At 40.0% G+C, this 21,306-nt stretch overlaps 1 protein-coding gene and 1 pseudogene across 4 annotated transcripts in view; one reads left to right on the top strand and one right to left on the bottom strand.

Annotated features, from left to right (window-relative positions):
• Positions 1-21,306, bottom strand: part of BABAM2 (BRISC and BRCA1 A complex member 2) — a 401,610-nt gene that overhangs the window by 260,823 nt on the left and 119,481 nt on the right. For all 4 annotated transcript variants that reach the window (XM_058682896.1, XM_058682897.1, XM_058682899.1 and 1 more), the window contains one exon: positions 16,675-16,869. In XM_058682896.1, coding sequence (XP_058538879.1) covers positions 16,675-16,869 — 195 coding nt within the window. The remainder of the gene's footprint in view (positions 1-16,674; positions 16,870-21,306) is intronic.
• Positions 16,078-16,178, top strand: LOC131486399 (U6 spliceosomal RNA; annotated as a pseudogene).

The following is a 21,306-nucleotide window of genomic DNA, read 5'->3' as shown; positions in this document are numbered from 1 at the left end:
TTGTTTGCCAGCAGTCTGCTTCCATCGCCATACACACAGCAACCCTTTTAACACATTAGTCAGATCACGATCCCCCTTTGCTCAAAACTCTCAGATGGTTAAGTATAGCTTCTTTATAGAATAATCTGACAAGGTAACAACTGAGCAGAGCCGTGAAAGAGGTGAGGAAGAAAATCATGTGGGATGTGGGGGAAAAACATCCCAGGCAAGGAAAACAGGAAGTATAAAAAGGGGTGATGCGGCCCTAGATGTTCAAGAAAGAACAAGAAGGACAATGTTACTGGAGCAAACAAGTACTAATACTGATCAAAGCTCATGCAGAAACTCTCTTTTCCTAACCCCAGTAGGACGTGCAACAATCGCTCATAAAATTAGTGAACACTAAAGTGACTACTTCATCTATGTGGAACATTGGGTAAGTCATTTCTGGGGATGTTGAGAGAGGCTTTTTAGAAGTACTAAGGGATTAGAAGAGGTTGGGGGAGGGAGGTGGCTGGATAGACAATAATAAATCAAACTCAATTCATCTTCATTTTCAGTTCAGAGAAGCAAACCAATCAATAAATAGCCATTGTTAAAATGGCGATAGCCAAGTTAAAATGGCGATCTCAAAATGTTCACATTGTTACACCCAATGGCTCATCTATATTTAGGGGAAAAAAAACAATGAAAGGAATAAAATGTACGATTTAAAAATTAAAACAAGTCTTGTACATATAAGGTAATGGGAAATATAATTACGTATTTAGCACTTGGACTCATGTGAACTGCTAGTTATTTTAGTCCATCCACTGCATTTTAGCTCTTTTGCCCTATTTTAGTTTGTACAATATATTTTTATTCTACCAGCTATTTTAGACCAACATTCCTTTTAAAACGCTCAGACAATCCCTACTTTATCCCCTCTCAAAATGTTGATCCTAGAGCTAATATAAATTTATGTTTATTGGCAAAAGACTGATTTACACGACTAAATTAATAATAAAAGGCATGTGGATCCAAGGACTAAGAGGAGTTTGTGTTTATCAGCAATGGGCTGACTTGCACAACTAAATTTGCAACACGAGAAACTCGAGACTGTGAAAGAAAATTTGGTTCTCTGGAAACCGCAGAAAGTGTTTTTTGATCTCCAACTTTCAAGCTGACCGTACAGTCTTTATTTTGCCATTGAGAGAATAAAGAAAACTTAGCACTTGTTTCTCACAGGGTTGGAAGTGCTGGAAACTACAACTCAAGAATTCAGCTTTCAGTTCTGCCACTGACTTTCCTTGTGACCTGGACGTCATCTCTTTTTGTGTAACTAAGTAAATGCTGATTTAAAACATACCTTAATATAAAATTTGAACCATAAATTATATAAGGAGTAAACCATAAGTGAAAAATCCTTTCTGAGTTCTACCTCAGATGACTTTTTCTGTGTTTTTATATTCGAAGTTCCAACAGTTATTCAAGCAATTTACGGTCACGCTGTTGTCACGTCAAAGATTGCTTCCATAGCAATCTTTCCTGTAAGCTGAAAATGAGACATTTAGATGCAGCCAAGTGAACAGAATAATTTGATTTTTTTGTCAGTCCTTGGTCAAACCTTCTCTTGGATAGATGTAGAAAATTATCTGACCTCTGACTGTGAAAATGTCAGCCGTTCTGCCAACTGCCTTCATGGCAATTTCCCCAGCTTAGCAATAAATATGTGCATCCTTCCTTTTTTTTCAAGTTGTAGTACACTGGCAAGTAACTTAAACTAATAAGACTATGAGTTTTGGCAATTTATTAAATCTAACTTTTCTTCTGGTAATAGTGGCTATGTCATGTGACAGGTAGTGACAGGCAGACATCTTGTGCAGAATGGGCTCCAAACCCAGGTTACTATGTAAAGGGAAGTTTGACTTCCTTTCTGAGAGGTTGTTCCTTTGTCAACAAACAAGCTGTCATCCGAAATTGACTGCTTCTATCACTTAGACAGCTAAAAGCTAAGAAACACTCAAGAATGACTATGACTTTGGAGCACCTGGATGGCTCAGTCGGTTGGGCGCCCAACTCTTGATTTCAGCTCAGGTCATGATCTCATGGGTCATAAGACTGAGCCCTGCACTGCGCTGATGGCACAGATCCTTCTTGAAATTCTCTCTCCCCCTCTCTCTGCTCCTCCCCTGCTTGTGTTCTCTGTCTCTCAAAATAAATAAATAAACATCAGAAAAGAAGGAGGAGGAGGAAGAGGAGAGGGAGGAAGAAGAGGAAGAGGAGGAGGAGGAGAAGGACTACAACTTTAATAGGATGACAGTCTGATGGTGATTCTTCAAATGGACTCTGACAACCAATAGCCTAAGTCTGGAGACTATTCCTTGGCAAATGCGTAAATTACTCATTGCACGTGAAAAGGAAAGCCAAAGCCAGTCTAACGAGGATTTCATAACATTTCATTCTTTACCAAATGTTTTCTAAGCTATATTATTTAATTATCCCAAAACCCTGTTCTATAGATATAATTCACTGGTTCCTATTTTAGAAATGAGAAAATTTAGGCCTAAAACAGTCAAGAAACTTGCCTACAGCCTTTGAGAGAGCAATAAAGAGTCAGAGCTCAAGATTCATTCCCCATTCATCACTATGGGTTAAGAGCCTAAAATGTGTCAGGCCCTATATTAGGTACTGCAAATATAATGAGGAAAAGAGACATGGCCCCTGCCCTCTTATAGCTTATCATCTAGGGAGCGACTCAGAAACTCATCAAAACAATGCTCTTATAAATTACAACCTGTGAAAACTCTGTCTACACTTTGGGGCTCATTACTCTGAGGGAACTCTTAGAAAGCCAGGTCCTTAGACCCCACAGAAAAATAAGCAATTAATACCAGCTAGGAAAACTTCAAAGAAGCAAAGCAGAAGGGCTAACTACACCGGAGAGTGAGAACACAGTAATTACAGCAGGGTAATACTGTAGCTAAATCAAACAGAAAATAAGTCCAGAAATGAGCCAAATACATTTAGTGTTATGATTGGTGATGTGGGACAACTGCATCGTCATCTAGGAATAAAGTTAGATCCACATCTCATATCATATATGAGGATAAAGCCCAAGTAGATTAAGAATTTCAGTGTCGGGGCGCCTGGGTGGCGCAGTCGGTTAAGCATCCGACTTCAGCCAGGTCACGATCTCGCGGTCCGTGAGTTCGAGCCCCGCGTCAGGCTCTGGGCCGATGGCTCGGAGCCTGGAGCCTGTTTCCGATTCTGTGTCTCCCTCTCTCTCTGCCCCTCCCCCGTTCATGCTCTGTCTCTCTCTGTCCCAAAAATAAATAAAAAACGTTGAAAAAAAAAAAAAAAAAAAGAATTTCAGTGTAAAAGCTGAAACCTTAAGGAGGAAAACACTGATGAGTATCTTTATAACCTTGCAGTAGGGAATGCCTTTCAAATCCGACTCCAAATTCAGAAGCCAAAAGGGGAAAGACAAATAAGCTTGACAGCCTGAATAGAAAGATTTCGTGGATGGCAAATAACCACCATCAGCGAAGTCAAAAGACAACTGACAGAGGAAAACGTCTTTGTGACTCTACCACAAAAAGCTAATGACCTTAATGAAAAAAAAAGATGAAAACCCCAAGAAAAACAAGCAAAGAATATACAGAAAAGAAATATAGTCTGAAACATGAAAAAATGCATACCCTTATTCATAACAAAAGGAATACAAATTATCATTTTTTACCAAACAGCTTGGCAGAAATCCATCAAGCACTTCATAGATGTCGCTGCACTGTGTTCTCACCTCCGCTATTTTTGATGAAAAGTCAGCGTTGACTCAAGTTCACTACTCACCTACAAATAAAGTGTCAGTTTTCTGTGACCACTTAAGATTTTCCCTTTATGTGTGGTTTTCAGTATTCTGACTTGCATTTGTCTTGGTTAGTTAGGGTTTGTTGAGATTCTTGAATCTGTAAATGTAGGTCTTTTGCCATACTTGGATATACCTAGGCATTATTTCATCAAATATTTCCCTGCTCCCTCTTTTTCTCCTCTCCTCTCCTTCCGGGACTCCACATTCATGTATGTTAGATGTTTTGATTTTGTCCTGTTAGCTCTGCCTTTGCCTCTTCCAAGTATCAACCCCCATCCGGTATCTGACTGCTTTCAATCACTACCCAGCACCTTGAGGCACAGGGCTTTATGTTCTGCCCAGAGCTTACAGCTGTTACTTGTGGAAGGGTTAGTCCAAGAGGAGCTACCAGGCCATTCTGCAAAGTGGAGCTTGACAGAAATCTTCGAATATGTTAACACGCTGTTGGCAACAGGGTGGAGAAACAACCACCGTTATGTACTGCTGCTGGGTTAATAAACTAGAATGAACTGCATGGAGGGCATTTTACAGACAAAATTATAAACACACATAAACCTTGATCCAGCCATTCCTCTTCTAATTATTTATCTTACAGACATACTTGAACACACACAAAACGGCAGGTACGAGGATGACGGGTACAAGGATGAAGGTGCTCTCTATGTGCTTATTCAGGAAAGAAACTCGGAGCTCAAGTCAAGAGCAAAGCTGCCAAGCACGGTGTGTGATATATGTTACCACTTGCATTAAAAGGGGGGAATGTGTGTGTATATACAAGTGTCTGTATTTGTATTTGCTTCTACGCGCGTAAAGGAACTCTGAAAAGGTACACTAGAAGAAAGCTATAGCAGTGCTTACGTGGGATGGAAAAGGAAAGGAAGGTGGTCCTGATTTGGGTGGATATTGGACAATGATGGGAGAGAGACTTTTCCCTACATATCTTTTAACAGATTTTGATGTTTCAACAATATGAATATATTATTCACTCAAAAACTTTTAAAAAGAAATTTACAGTCCAAAGTGTGCATAATGAGATGCTCCTAATTCATGCCTTCACTCATCCATTCATTCATTCATTCATTCATTCAACAAACATTTACTGAACACCTACTGTGCCAAGTGCCAGGTTAGGTGATGGAGATCTTAAGACAAACAAAATACAGCCTCTGTCCTCATGGAGCTTAAAGTCTATTTTGACTAGACAAACAAAATATTACGATGTGATGTTCTGACAGATATTCACTGGATCCTGTGGAAGTCATGGAGTTAGGACTCCTCATTTTAGGTAACAGAATTCCATTTCAAACTCACTGAGCAAATGAAAGATAATTTCTTACAAGGATCTGAGGTTTCTCATGGAATCTAAGGCTAAAACGCAGCCCAGCCTCAGTTCGAGAGACTTGAACACCTTGAGCTGTTTGTCCTGGTCTTATCTCTACTCTGTGCTTCATCTTTCTCTCCAACTACCACTTTCTCATTCCTTTGACTAGATAATATGAGAAAAAATTTACATGCGACACACCAGTTACTCACAAGGAGGCTAGGCTCACTCTCTCAGTGACATCTCCACATTCCCAGGCAAGAATTCTGTTTGGTTTATGCGCCTTCTGAACTAATCAGCACTACCTCCAGAGTTCTTCACAGTAAAACAGCTAGGGACACCATAAATTCACTAGAAATAACTGAAAAACTAGGGAACCTTTTAGGAGTGGGGGGATTAAGTTATGTGCACTCTCCCCCAAAGCCATAAGACGACCTGAGGGGTTGTCTCACAGAACACTTCGAACACAGGATCCTTCACCTTTTCCCTTTTACTACATGGGAAAAAAGCATTAAAAACTCGGGGAAGGGTCGCCTGGGTGGCTTAGTCAGTTAAGCGTCCGTCGTACCCTTGATCTCAGCCAAGGTCTTGATCTCAGCGTTGTGAGTTCAAGCCCTGTGCTGGGCTCCACGCTGGGCATGAAGCCTACTCAAAAAAAAAAAAAAAAAAAAAAAAAAAAAAAAAAAAATCCGGGGCAGCTGGTTCTCTGATGTCCCCTGCAGACCCTTTTACGCTGAGAAATCTGTGCAAAGGGTGCTCCCTACATCTAAGTGGCCACCTAGGAAACGGGGCAAGGCACCCAAGATTTCAGAACAAACAAGTGGCCTCCCAAACAGAGGCACGTGGCACGATCCCCGTCCTTCCTCACACGCTGCTCTCCAAGGTACAGGCAAAGGAAATGGAAAGGATTTCCTCTGTGCTTCATCTGCTTCCATAAAACCAGGTTTTCTCCACTTAATGCATCCTGCTGCTAAAAGAAATGTGAACCTCCTACTGACAGTTCTATTATTTAAAAAATAAAATAAAATTCCTTTCAAATGTCAGTTAAACTGAAAAAGCTATTCACACTCACCTTTAATGTCTACAGGTATAAAGTAATTTAGAGGCACACACATACCACTTCTTAGGAATCAAGTCAAAATCTGAGGGCAAGATCAGATTGAGGGCAAGATCACTACTGAGGGCAAGATCCCAAGTACTCCTACTGACATCCAGGTCAGAATTCGATATAACAAATCCATTACAAAAACAATAAAAATGTGAGCCCTGGTCATGGGTTCATTTATTTTAAATAATGTTCAACTCATAATAGTTCCATGTGGTTAAAAACAAAAACAAACAAATCTGTCACCTTCCTAGAAGTGTGTATAACACAGCTGATACCCACACCACACCCTTTTCAAAGGAGCACAAGTTTATCCCTGTCTCCAAGTCAAGTGCCGCCAGGGCATAACTCCCAAGCAGAATAAATTTGAAAGACGATTATGAGAGAAGGATCCCCTGCTGACGAGCATCACCAGAACACCTACTCCATCCTCATGGCCAAGGTAAAAGGGCCACGCGCTTTCTGACCCTCCAGATATTTTGATCCCCCTCAGAGCACTCTGGCCCTCCTCTTCCACCATTCTAGACCAGTGCTATCCAAGAGAAGGGAGACATAACACACAAATGTAAGCTACACATGCATGTGTAAGATTTTTAGTATTTTCTAATAGCCACATTTAAAAAGGTAAGAGAGGGGCGCCGGGGTGGCTCAGTTGGTTAAGCGGCCGACTTCGGCTCAGGTCACGATCTCGCGGTCCCTGAGTTTGAGCCCCGCGTCGGGCCCTGTGCTGACAGCTCGGAGCCTGGAGCCTGTTTCGGATTCTGTGTCTCCCTCTCTCTGACCCTCCCCCGTTCATGCTCTGTCTCTCTCTGTCTCAAAAATAAATAAACGTTAAAAAAATTTTTTTTAATAAAATAAAATAAAAATAAAAAGGTAAAGAAACTAGCGAGATCAATTTTAATGCCATATCCCAATATATCTAAAATAGTCCCATTTCCACATGCAATCAATATAAAAATTGTTAATGAGATCATTTTGGGGTACGAAGTTCTTCAAATTCTGGTTTATACCTTGCATCTGCTTCCATCCCAGTTCCGAAAAACACTGCAGGTGCTCAACAGCCACGTGTGTATGGCTGGCTGGCAGCTCTCGTGTTGGGCCGAACCATTCTAGACATTTTTCCAATACTAACCTCCACATTAAGTTAGATTCTCTCTGTCACAAATACCTGAAGATCTGCTTGAGCCACCAAACGTTCCTAACAGGAAGGCTGACACCTGTCGTCCGGTCAGTGGGGAGTGATCATGGGACCCCACTGCCTCTTCCAGATGATTCGTTTTTTCCTCCACCAAATGCTGCCTAAACCTACTGTCCCTACTTCGTTTTCTCCACCTGCATTCCTGACACCCTGCAATGTGCTCTCCTCTGCTCCGAATGCCATCAGAACTGCTCCCGGAAACATAAGCACCTCTGTCTCTATTAAAAACTAATTTTGGGGGCACCTGGGTGGCTCAGTTGGTTGAGAGACCAACTTCGGCTCAGGTCATGATCTCGCAGTTTGTGAGTTCGAGCCCCGCGTCGGGCTCTGTGCTGACGGCTCAGAGCCTGGAGCCTGCTTCGGATTCTGTGTCTCCCCCTCTCTCTGCCCCTCCTCTGCTCATGCTCTGTGTCTCTCTGTCTCCCGATAATAAACAAACGTTAAAAAAAAAAAATTTAAAAACTAATTTTCCCTCTCACCTTGCTTTCCATTCCTTACCTGCATCGTAGTGGCATCAACTTCTACTGGTCCACATATGGTACTTTATGATGAACAGCATATTCAGAGACAATACAGGAACAATCACTAACCTAGAATGTATTGAGCCCCTACTATCATAATTCATTTCAACTATTTACAAAAGAATGCTAATAATAACAATACTTTGTATTACATAACCCCATGTTTGCTCAATTCTGTTTGCTTCCTACGCACAGGATCTAATTTACCTTTGTCCCAAGGCTGGGTGACAGGGAAGTTACTCCAGGAAAGTGACAAAGAGAAAATCTATAGTCACACGTACACAAAACTAATGACAGGATTAGAATCTGAAGCTCCCACCTCTCAGATCACTCTCTCTCCAACACACTTCCAAATGGCCTCTGCCCAGAAGGACCTGAAACTCCAACACATACTGCTATAAAAGTAACCAAACAAGGAGGCCATTAGACTGAGCTGATTCTAACACCTTGGTAGGTGACTTAAGCAAACTGAAATCTCAGCCAGTCATTTCCTAGAAATGCCTCAAAATTATCAGGAACAATCAGTCACAAACAGCCAACTAGGCTTTCCCAGATAATGCAAGCACTTAGGCTATAGCCAAATTCCCTGCTTTGCTTCAGTGTCTTCTCTACAAAAACCCTGCCCCTAGCTTTTGTCAGTAGAATGCTCCTAACCACGTCGAGTTGATGTTTACTCAAATAAACTCTCAAAAGTTTTAATATCCCTGTTTATTTTTTAACACTGCTCACATGCTTTCCCTTCAAATGTAACATCACAGCAGGATGAGATGACAGAAGCCTAGGTCATTAACTCAAATGAGGAGCTCCTCCTAGAACAACTCCTTTCTTTTCTGCACGGTAGTTTTAAATGCTGCCAGAGTTTAATTTATAAGCCATAGATTCCTAAAATCTTACTGGCATTTGGGGTCAACTATAATAACGAAAAAAAAAAAAATAATTGCTTCACATTCTCCATTATGTAAGTATATGCCATTATTAAGAAAATACCCACAAAAGGAAAAAAATCTGTTGCCAAAAAAATTTTATCTCACAGATCACCCACTGGTATTCTTTAATATGTAAACTATGTGAAAATAAGTGGTTGCAGAACATCTCAAAACATTCATTTCATAGCAGGAAAGAAAAATGTCTTTGATAAAAATATGAGGTACGATAACTAACTTTGAGTTCTGGGAATTAGAAGTCAAAGAAAAATTCACAAACTTCTTTAAGGTGCTTTGTTAAAGTTAACAAACACTGGTTCTTTAGACACAACAGACCCATGCAGGAAATACTGACAAGGCAGTCAATATACATAATTTAAAATGAGACCTTAGGCTTTAGCCAATGAGAAAATGTATAATGTACCTTTATTTTGATATACTGTATCAAAACAGTATATATGACTTTATACCTGTGGCTTATGTTGTGGCATTCATCAAAATTAAAATTCTAATCTTAACACTAACTCTGCTTAAAGAGGTAGCAGAAGGGAGATCTTTGTGGTGAGGAATAGTTTTGCCTCTTGACTGCAGTGGTAGTTACAGGAAATGATGCATGTGGTAAAATGGCAAACACATACATTGTACCAACGTCAATTTCTTAGTTTCCATACTTTACTATCATTCTGTAAAATGTAACCACTGGAGGAAACTCAGTGAAGGGTATGCAAGATCTCTCTACTATTTTATACCCTCTTGTGAATTTATAGTCATAAATAAATAAACAAACAAAAAAACCTTTAAAAAAAACTCTGACCATGCAGGCACATATAAGAGTTGTTTATTCTGGGGATGCTTGGGTGGCTCGGTCAGTTAAGCATCTGACTCTTGATATCGGCTCAGGTCATGATCTCACGGTTTGTGAGTTCAAGCCCCACGCTGGGCTCCGTGCTGACAGTGCAGAGCTGCTTGGGACTCTCTCTCATCCTCTCTGTCCCTCCCCCCACCCCTCTCTCTAATAAGTAAATAAACTTTTTAAAAAAAAGAATTGTTTATTCTGAACATATAAGCTTACATTCCAATGTATCCTCTGTTTTCTCCAGATTTAAAAAAAGTGTTTACTAAAAATTACAAAACCACCATAGACAAAGAATGCAATGTTCAAAACTAACATCTACTCATTCATTAAATGAGATGGGCAAGGCAATAAGAGAAATGGCTTCATAAAAAGACAAAGGCAAAGAGCAGAGGGTTTTTGTTGGTTTTCTTTCAAATGTTTACCTCCAAGTGTGCACTTGCTGAAACCTTCTAAATGGAAGTTTGGGTGGGGGGGAGATCATCTTTGAGGTGATATGGAGGGAACACTGTATTTCAAATTATCAGACTTGCCGGAATGTTGATGAGAGATTAGAACCCTCTCCCTCTTCTACATGGCTACTGCAATTTTCTTTTTGTCAGATGACAATAAAATGGAGGAGGCATCTCAGGTTTTTAAGAGTCTCACACTTTAAGAACAGAAATGGAAAGTTAAGAATGTAAATTATGTGGCAGAAAGAAAAATTCAATGACGACAACGGTGAAGGCAAGCAGTCACATCCTCTCAAAAGAATACAGGATCTTATAATCCAAAGGTATTAAATACTTACATATACTCTTGGATTCATTACAGAGGGTACTTATCAGATGGACGGTCAGATCGGGAGAACCAAAATAAAGAGACTTATATTTAGGCCAGGAAGAATGTATCAATCTTATGGTGGTCTAGTTAGAGAGCATATTAATATTAATGTTTTAATTAATAAACATCAATGTATTTCATACAAAAGTCTCCATGCTTCAGTATTACACTAAGCGATAATAGATCGGATTTACTGACCAGTAAACCAGAATGTGTGCTTACAATTCTTGTTCCCCATGTATGTCATGCCCCTAAGTTCTCCAACCATTCACTGACCTCCTCTACCTATCATGCTGTGCCCACCATCCCCTGTGGGCTTGGCCAGTTCCAGTTCATCAGTGACAGCTTTCCACAGTCACTCCGCTCCTCAGTGGTAGGGTCTTCTAAATTCTTACACAGGCTCTACTTCCGCTTGAGACCATCTATCCGGCACTGCTCCTTCATTTTTCACAAATATGTACGGAGCCTTCTCAATTGGATTTTAACACCTTCGAGAGCAAAAGCTGTGGCTGGTATACAGCCCTTGTAGCCCAAAACTAGCAGAGCAGGCTTTCCATAAATGTACATCAGTCCTGCACTGCCTTAGCCCTATTAAAATTGCATCTTGTGGGGCCAGTACAGCATTCAGTGCCTAAAAATAATTTTAAATAGATTCTGTAGTCTTTCAGAGCAACCACCTTTTCAAACTCTGTGTTAGGAGAAAGCCTGAAAAGCGTGCCTTTCAATGTCCTAATAAAACAGTGAGAATATAGGCCCAAAAGAGAATCCCTGTGACATTCCACAAGAGACCTGATGGCTGACAAGAGTTATATCCAATCTTTTAGGTGTAGTTCTTCCACATATTCAAATGCCTAAGAAAGGAACATACTGTCAGTAGAATATTAAGGGAGAATGAAAAATGAAGGGCACCTGGGTGGCTCATTTGGTTGAGCGTCCGACTTCGGCTCAGGTCATGATCTCACGGCTCGTGAGTTCGAGCCCCGCGAGCTGGGCTCAGAGCCTGGAGCCTGCTTCGGATTCTGTGTCTCCATCTCTCTCTGCCCCTCCCCCACTCAGGTTGTGACTCTGTCTCTTAAAAATAAATAAACATTGAAAAAATTAAAAAAAAAAAAAAAGAAAAATGAGATAATCTAAGTCAATGACATCCACCTTCCTTAAAAGGGTAAAACAAATTGCCATGACTATTTCTTGGTTACCCAACTTTTGTTCCAACGGACTATTGCGTTCTTATGTAAATGTCTGCAAATCATCCTGAGTGTCATTAAAGACCTGAGTGTCATTTCTTTTAAAAATCAACAGAATGCTTTTTCTTTCTGCAGTCTTCTAAGATCTTTCTGCTTCTCCATAGTATCTCAGAGATATCTCTGAGAGCATATCTGCCAGTTTCTTAAGTACCCTGAAACAGTCTCCTGTAGAGACCGTGTTCCATCTCCAAATGGAACACAGCCTTGCCAATACCTTGACTTTAGCCCATGGAGACCCATTTCCTACTTTTGACCTCCAGAACTAGAACATAATACATGTGTGTAGTTTTAAGCCACCAAGTTTATAGAAATTTTTTACAGTAGCAATAGGAAACTCATACAATCCCTGATTCAAAAAATCTTGGCTCAAAATCAAGTTCCTTTCTTTCTGCCAGGGCCTTGTGTTTATTATCCAGATTCTTGGTCTAGTTTTGGATTCCATTAGCAGACTGTCCTTTAATGCATTCCTGAACCAGTAGGCCAAACTTCAGTGTGTTTCATCCCTCAAGACACCTTATATTCTGTTCCTTGACCAGTAACTAACTCATATGCCTATATATTTATTTTATAGTCTCAGCTCCCACTTCTACTAGGCCTTCTCTAGGTCCGCTCTGCTGTAAGCTTGACCTCTAACTACCCACCTTGCCTTGTCATGGGATTCTCAGTTTCTTTACTTTCCCTGAATCCATACCCATTGCCCTAATGCTTACAAAGTACTCAATAATAAATCAAAATAAACCGGGGTGAGTAGAGCAGTAGTAGGTTTTTTAAGTGAAGAATGGAGAATCAGTAACATTAAATACAAAGTTTTTAAAACACTATAAATTCAAACTGTCTAGCTGCTTTAAATGAATTTAAACTCCAATAGCTACATGGACTACAAGTCGAGTATTAGCTGACCCAGTGAATACACAGTTGACCCTTGAACACAGGTTTGAACTGCATGGGTCCACTTACATGGAGATATTTTTCAATAAATACAGTACAGGACTATAAATGTATTTTCTCTTCCTTATGATTTTCTTAATATCTTCTTTTCTCTAGCTTACTTCATCATAAGAATACAGTACATAATACATATAACATACAAAGTATGTGTTAATCGACTGTTTATGTTAGCAGTGAGGCTTCTGGTCAACAGGAGGCTATTAGTAGTTAAGTTCTGGAGAAGTCCAAAGTTACACACAGATTTGTGACTGCATGGGGGGAGGGGAAGAAAGACGGTGACCCTAACTACGTGTTGTTTAAAGGTCAACTATAATTTAAAAACTTTTTGGATCAGAAAAGGTGCCATAAAACTAGATATATTTAAATTCAGCGTTAATATTCAAAGGGTGAATTGGGTGGGAAGGAAAATCCTAAAAACTAAAGACTAAAAAAAACTAAAGTCTGAAGTGATTCTCATTTTCAAATGAGTCTATCAGCACTAAAGACAACACAGGTTCACCAAGAAGTCATGCCAAATTAACCTAACATCTGTTTTTGAGAAGAGAAATATGATGATTACTCAATAAGAAGAAATGCTAGGACTAGAGGATAAACTAACTTCAACAAAGTTTTCCTTACTATCCACGTGAACAGATTCAAATTTCAAAATAACCAATAGTTTAAAACCTTACACTCCGCAATGCTGATGGAAACTGAAAACGGTGCAGCCTTTATGAAAAACAGTAAGGAGGTTTTTCAAGATTTAAAGATAACATTAGCAAGATGGTCCAGCAATGCCACCCTTGGGGATATAATCAAAAGAATTCAAAGCAGTGAAAAGATATGAGCACGCCCTTATACAATACAGCTTTATTCACAATAGCCAAGGGGTGGAAGCAACATAAACGTCCATCAACGGGTATATGGATAAACAAAATGTGTACATACTTACAATGGAACACTATGCGATCTTAAAAAGGGATGCAATTTAAACATACTACAAGCTGCATGAACCTCAGAGACACCATGCTAAATGAAATAAGCCAGTCGCAAAAGGACACATGCTGCATGACTCCACTTATTTGAAGAATCTAAAAGACTCAGAATGATAGAAACAGAAAGTAGAAAGGCAGTTGCCAAGGGCTAGAAGGAAAGGAAACTGGTACTTAATGAGTATAGAGTTTCAGTTTTATAAGATGAAAAAGTTCTAGAAATCCGTTGCAAAACAAGGCAAATATACTCCACACTGTTAAACCGTATACTTAAAAATGGTGAAGATGGTAAATTAAATTTGATGTGTCTTTTACCGCAATAAAATAAGCAAGATAGGTTTTTTATTAAACTTCGGACAGAACAAAAAAGATGGTTTGCAACAAGAATCAATTTTAGACCTACTGATTCAAAGGCAATAATCATGGCATAAGACCTTGGGAAACACGTCCTTTAAGAAAAGGCTGAAGAATAAAAGGGGAGGAGCCATATTTAATAAGAAAAGGAAGGCTAAGTGAAACCTAAAAGAACAAACACAGAGAAGGGAACCTGCAAGTTATTCTATGCTTAACTAAACCCAACTTTATTAACTCACTCATTCAACAATGTTTATAGAATGTAAACAATGTGGTCGGCACGGTTCCAGGTGTTTCTGATACAACAGTGAGCAGAGCAAAGATCCTCGCCTTCATGAAATTCTACATGTCAGTGGGGAAAGACGCACAAACAACAAGCGTAATAAATGAGTGCGGTAGACTATTTCTAAGTGTCTCCCAATGGTTCCGGGTATTCACACTCTCGGGTAATTCCTTCCCTGTGTGTGGACTGGACTTAACAGAATACAGAAAACGTGATAAGATGTCACTTCCAAGATCAGGTTATAAAGACTATGACATCTGTCTTGCTCACACACTCTTGATCTCTCCTGCTTGCTTGCTCTGGTGAAGCCAGCTGCCATCTTATGAGCTGCCCTGTGGACAGGCCTTGCGAAGAGGTGAGGAACTGAGGGCGGTCCCGGCCAACAACCAAGCACTGAACCGAGACCCTCAATCCAATGGCCTGGATGGTACTGAATGGTACCAACGGCCACATGAGTGAACTCGGAATGGATCCATCTCCAGTTGAGCCTCGAGGTGACTGCAGCCCTGACCAACACCTTGGGTTCCGCTTCTGAGAGACCCTGAAGCACAGGGTCTACACAGATTCCTGACAAACAAAGACTACGATAATAAACGTGGTTGCTTTAAGCCACTAAATTCTGGAACGATTACTTTATGCAGCAACATACATTAACACAACATGTTAATCACGTGGTATGTTAAAAAGAGTTGCAAAAAAAAAGTAGAGCAGAGTAAAGGTGGGGGTGTGTGAGATGTGATTTAAAAATGGGGTGTTACAAAAACTTGCATGTGAATGTTTATAGCAGCATTATTCATAATGGTCAAAAAGTGGAGCAGCTCTTTCTGCCCACAGGTCCTGTCCCCATGCTTTAATAAAACCACCTTTTTGCATCCAAAATAATAATAGTAATAGTCAAAAAGTGGAAACAACTCAAATGTCCATCAACAGGTGAATGGATAAACAAAACGCGGCATGTCTAAAATGGAAAATTACTTAGCCATAAAAAGACATGAACCAGTGATACATGGAAGAATCCCAAACATATCATCCTAAGAAGCCAGTCACAAAAGTCTACATATTGTGTGATACCACTGTATGAAAAGAAAGTCTATACAGAAACAAAGTAGTTTCGTGGTTCCTGGGGTTGGGGTAGGAAAAGGACTACCCATAAATGGGTGTGAGGGATCTTACCGGGGTGAAGGAACCAGTCTCAAACCAGACCATGGTTGCTCAAACTTGGTAAACATATTATATAAATCACTGAATTGTACACTTAAAACAGGTGAATTTATGGTTAAGGAAACTATACCTCAAGAAAGCTGCTTTTCAAAAAAACAGGCAGTGTTATTAATACAGGCATGCAGAGAATAGGACACAAGGGGAAAAACGAAAAGGAAGGGTTCAGCCGTGAGAACATCTAGGGGAAAGAAGGCAGAGGAGGGAAAAGTACACAAAGACCCCAGGGCAGCAGCGCACCTGTGTGTGCGCAGCACAGCAAGGGTGTCAGTGTGGCTGGACTTGAAAAGTTTTAGGTGGGAGAGTGAGAGATGAAGCGGGAGAAGCAAGGATGGGTAGAGGACGGTGGTGACGGCAGCACGTAGGGCCTCTGCACGTCCACGGGAAAGACGTGGGCTTTTGCGACGCGAGAAAGGGAGAAGAGATGAAAGTTGTGCGCAGAGGAGAGATGTGACCTGACTTGCATTTTAAAAAGATCCTACAGGGCATGCCTGGGCAGCACAAACACTAAAACCGGAACGATACAGAGAAGATTAGCATGGCCCCTGGGCAAGGATGACACAAGCTCCTGAAGCGGTCCCCATTTTTATAACTAAATATAAAAACGAAAAGATCCTACAAAGTAGGAAAATTATAAAAAGAGATGACAAAAGGCTCCACACAAGCTAGCTACCGCCAGAGTTACTGACCTCTCTGATCTGACTGGGACACTGACACGTTCTACACTGAAAAGGAGGGGACGCTTGTGTCTCAAAACGTGGCCTCTGTGACCTGCACCAGACCCCAGTCCAGGGGGGCCTGTTATACAGGCAGGTCCTGAAGTTCCACCTCTGATGTGTGAACACCTGGCTCTGAGGACGGGAGACGAAATTTTACACACTTCCCAGGAGATGACTTTTGAGAAACACAATGAACCAGATGAACATTCAAGTCCCTTCAAACTCTAAATTATGAGAAAGTATGCAGGCAACTAAAACCACGCTTGTCTAGGGAAATGGCTGGGGTTTACTATAAATGAATAGCTCAATTGATTATTTTATTACAGATGAAGTGCTCTTTTTTCCCCATTCTCGAAAATCCTTACCCAGTTGTTTTTTTTCCCAGCATAAATTTCCATGTTCTCTCCATACTGCGGCTCTTCCAGTAACGTCTGATACTCAAACATGAGGCGGGAGCTCTCACGAAGGCGGTTGCACTGGAACTGGTGATACTGTTGCACAAGCTCCTTCACCACAAGCAACAGACATTCAGGATTTGAAGGATTCCAGGAGGCAAGGTTCTGTAGAAGCCATAAATAAAAGACCAGTTGAAAAGGAATTTTCATACACATCCAGCATCCCATCAGCACATCGACACAGAGGAAAACCGTGATGAAAATCTTAAGATTACTCTTAATTAGCCATAAACTCAGAACTGAAGTTACAAGGGTCTTTTGAGCTTGGTGACTTCTCCTTGTCTTCTAAAAATCCTTGCAGAAAATGAAGGAGAAATTCCATTAGAAGGAGGCACAGAGAGTAAAGTGTGAAGCCGGGTAGTAACAAAATGAGAAACCTAGATACCCTAGAAGATCATCATTTTAGCCCTGGGAGACTTAATTTCCTCTTATTCTTTTACAATTTTATTTTTTTTCAATCTGCACATAAATTCAGCATTATATGCTTAACATCATTCAACCCAGATCCACAGACCATCTGCATCTATGCCAGATATAAATAAATGTTCCGTAAACACTGGAACCCCACAGAAACACAAGCACACCGATGATGGTTTGGTCTGGAAATGATAGGAACGGAGTAGGGAAGAGGGAAAATAAGTTAGGAAATACAAGGTTGAGAGAGAGAAAGGAAATGGCTGTGAGAGCTGACGACAAGGAAAGGAGCTGGGAATGGGGAGAGATTTGGTAAGCATGCAGTCCTTGTTAAGCTCACATTCATTCATTCATTCATTCATTCAACAACAGCTATCAGATGCCTATTATTAAGCTTCAGCCACTGTTCTAGGCAGTAAAGAAAACAAACCAAGCCCTTGCTCTCCAGAAGCTTACATTTTAGAGGGCCAAAATAAGCAACAAACAATGAACTACATCAGATAGTAATAAATGCTACTGAGGACCAAAGAGCATGTATCTCGGAAGCCTAGTGAAGGGAGTGACACAAGGAGAAAGAGGTGATCAGCTTGTGTGAAATGGTGCTGACACAGTGAGTTAGGAGGTCTGAGAGTTGACTGTTAGGTCCAGTGACACACCCATCAACAGCGTCCTCAAAAAGCACTCTTTGGTGAGGTAAAGCATGACTGTCAAGCATTTAAGAGAGAATGGGTAGAAAGTGCACATAGCTAGTATAGACAATTCAAACTGGTAACTAGGGAGGAGTGTGGGGTCAAGGGAAAGTTCTGCTCAGATGCTTGTAGCCTGCTGGAATGTCCGTGTAGAAAAAGGCGGGGGGGGGGGGGGCATTAAGGGGCTGGGTGCAGAAGAGCAAGAGGAAAGAAAGCCAACAGGTAGATAAGGATGGGATCTCTAAGAGGACTGGCTTTAGAAATGAGCACAGAGAGCCCATCCATAGGAACAGGAGGAAAAGACAAGTGAAGGAGGAGGAGCACAGGTAGGTTGTTGTGTGAGGTGACAGGAGCTTGGGGCCAACTTCTCTCCTTAGAGCTTATATGTTCTCCTTGAAACAGGAAGGATGGTCATCAGCTGGGAGTTAGGAAGAAGGAAATGATGTTGGAAGTTTGAGAAGGAAGTGTGAACCAGTCATTTGGAAGAGTCATTCAGAAGAATAAATGGACTGGAAAAATGTAGGAGGAATTCCAGACAGCACTAAAAGCCCCACTGGGGTTAGAGGTACAGTTTTTAAGTGAGACAAATTAGCATAAATTTCGTTGCCTGGGTGCAAAGGTGGAGTGAGAGGAATTTGGATTTAACAAAGCTTGGGACCTTGCCAGAAAAGCACAATAGAAAGGAAGAGAGGCAAAAGATCTGAGAGGGTTTGCAAAAGAATGATTACAATTATGGACCATGGCTGTTAAGTCAGGAAACGCCAAGCAAGTCTGTAAGGGAGGTGGGTTAGTGAAAGGGTGGCAGGACCAACGGTCCTGCGTTTCGTGGGTCATTAGGTATCATCACACGGGGAAAGGCTTACTAATAAATAGGGAAGATACATAAGCTTGAACTAGGGCTACTGCAACTCCAAGGACAGTAAGCAGAATGAGAATGACAAATGAAATAAAAGCCTGGTAGGCTGGTGCTCATTAGGGTGAGGTTTGCTCCTCCAATTAGGTCAATCAGTAGGTGTCCGGCAGTAACACTGGCAGTTAATCCCACAGCCGGTGCTACTGGCTGAATGAACACTAATGGTCTTGATACCTACTAACATAGGAACGAATAGAATAGAAGAGTTGCTGGAGATGAAACACTAAAAAGATTGAACTGGAAGGATGGGAGGTATGGTCAGAGGATAGGATGGTTGCAACTGGGAGAACAGAGATGAATCTGTTAACTGGTACTGACAAGGTATGGAGTACTACCGAGAGTGTGCCTGGCTCGAAGAATCCTTTATGTGAATATTAAATCATATATTTGGGGAATTTGGGGAAAAGGGAATGCTACCGATTTCCTTGGTATTGGTAGCAGCACCGAAGAGCAAGAAAAACACCTCCCGTACCTCCAGATTCTGTTTCAAGTGGGATAATCTGAGGTGTGTCTGGGGTATTGGGGTGTTTGTTTTAATTACAGCTTCCCGGGTGATTCGAATGCACAAGAAAGGCTGAGGACCACTGACTTGGAGGAAAAAGAATTACAGAAGAGGTTGCAGGTATCTAGGACTCTACTGATAACAGACCATGTTAATACCCCCAAAACACTCAATCTCCAGAAATCTAGAAATTTAGCATCAAGAAAGAGAATACATATTATACTATGAATGTTCAATAAGTGATAATTATATAGCTTGCCAAGTGCTATATAAATTCTCAGAACTTTTCATACGTTCAAGTTAATCCACATCACAACCTTACAAGTTATATTAACCACTTTACACATGAGGCAAAAAGTAGTTTAATATCTTGTCCAAGGTCAAAGAGCTATTAAACAATAAATCAAGTTGAATTTCAAACTTAAGCAATTTGGCTCCAAGTCCCTGCTTAAGTACTACACCAGAGGTCCTTACACATTTTGGTCTTGGAAACCTTTTACACTCTTTAAAAAAAAAAGTCCTGAGAACACCAAAGAGCTTTTGTTTATATGAGTTATAGGGATCACATTTACTATATTAAATATGAAAACCAAGAAATTTTAAAAATATTTATTAATTCATGTTAAAATAACAAACCTACATGTTAACATAAAAAAACATTTTTAATGAAATCACTATGATTTCAAAAAAAAAAAAAAACCAGCATGGTATTGTTTTATATTCTTGCAAATCTCTTTAATGTCTGGCTTAATAAAAGAGCTGAATTCTCATACCTGCTTTTACATTCAATGTTGTGATATGTTGTTTTGGCTGAAATATATGAAAAAAATCCAACCTCACTCAAATATGTACTTTAAAAAGAGAGGAGTATTTTAATAGCCTTGACAAATAATTCTGGATATATTCTTCTTGGATACTATACCGAAACTCAACAAGTGGTAGTTTCTTAAAGATTAGTTACAATGTGGAATCTGAAACTATATTCATAAATGTTTCATACTCTTACATCAAATTCCATCCATCTATCCTGCACTTTAAACATATCATTTACTTATATATGATTTTGTACCATCATGATGTGGTCATTTAGAAAATACTGATTCACTGAGTTACGTAAATCTTCCAAACTGTGACACGTTTCATTTATATAATACCAAACAGTCACATTCATTAATACCATAACTAATCTCACCAGAAAAGTCTATCAAAAGAAAACAAACAAAAAGTAAAGAAATGCATCCTTTAAACGGATAGCAGTTATTCTGGTCTACTAAATGGGCTGATTTACAGGCACTAAATGACAATGGGGAAATCACAAAATGCTCTTTTATTTATAGGATAGATAGGTCTTAAGGGAAGTTCAAATAAAGACTTGATGAACAAAAGAAAAGTAAGATCTTCAGCATCATACAGTGAATGAAAGGCAGCCCTAACTATGAACTGATTTGATAAGAAGAGTACAAAGTCTTCACTGGCAAATCTCTTGACTTCAAGATTCTGAAAATTCCTTTTGAGCTACTCAAGAACACAAAGTACCAATAGGATAAAACAACACAGTATAAAACTTAAAATGATCAGTATGTAGCTTGCTATGCATTTCCTCCAGAGATTATCATTAAACATTAATAGGAAAAATATGCAACCTTCCATTTCTTGGTCAAGTAGTCAAGTCCCTATTCAAGGACAAAAAGAAAAAACTTTAGTTACCTCAACTTCTATTTTTTTCAATTCTATCATTTTCTTTAGCTGTTTGGCAAGTTACAAACCTATATCCCACAATAAAGAAGAAGAAGAAGAAGAAGAAGAAGAAGAAGAAGAAGAAGAAGAAGAAGAAGAAAAAAGAAAGAAAGAAAGAAAGAAAGAAAGAAAGAAAGAAAGAAAGAAAGAAAGAAAGAAAGAAAGAAAGAAAGAAAGAAAAAGAAAAATTCTAAAAGCATCTAAACTGGCAAACACCTCTTACCAATTTCAATTCATGTCAAGTAATTCAACCTAATTGTTAAATGCATAAAGATATGCCAACAAGT

This window comes from Neofelis nebulosa, chromosome 9 (genome assembly GCF_028018385.1).
Source record: "Neofelis nebulosa isolate mNeoNeb1 chromosome 9, mNeoNeb1.pri, whole genome shotgun sequence".
NCBI lineage: Eukaryota > Metazoa > Chordata > Mammalia > Carnivora > Felidae > Neofelis > Neofelis nebulosa.
This window is presented reverse-complemented; position numbering and strand designations above follow the sequence as displayed.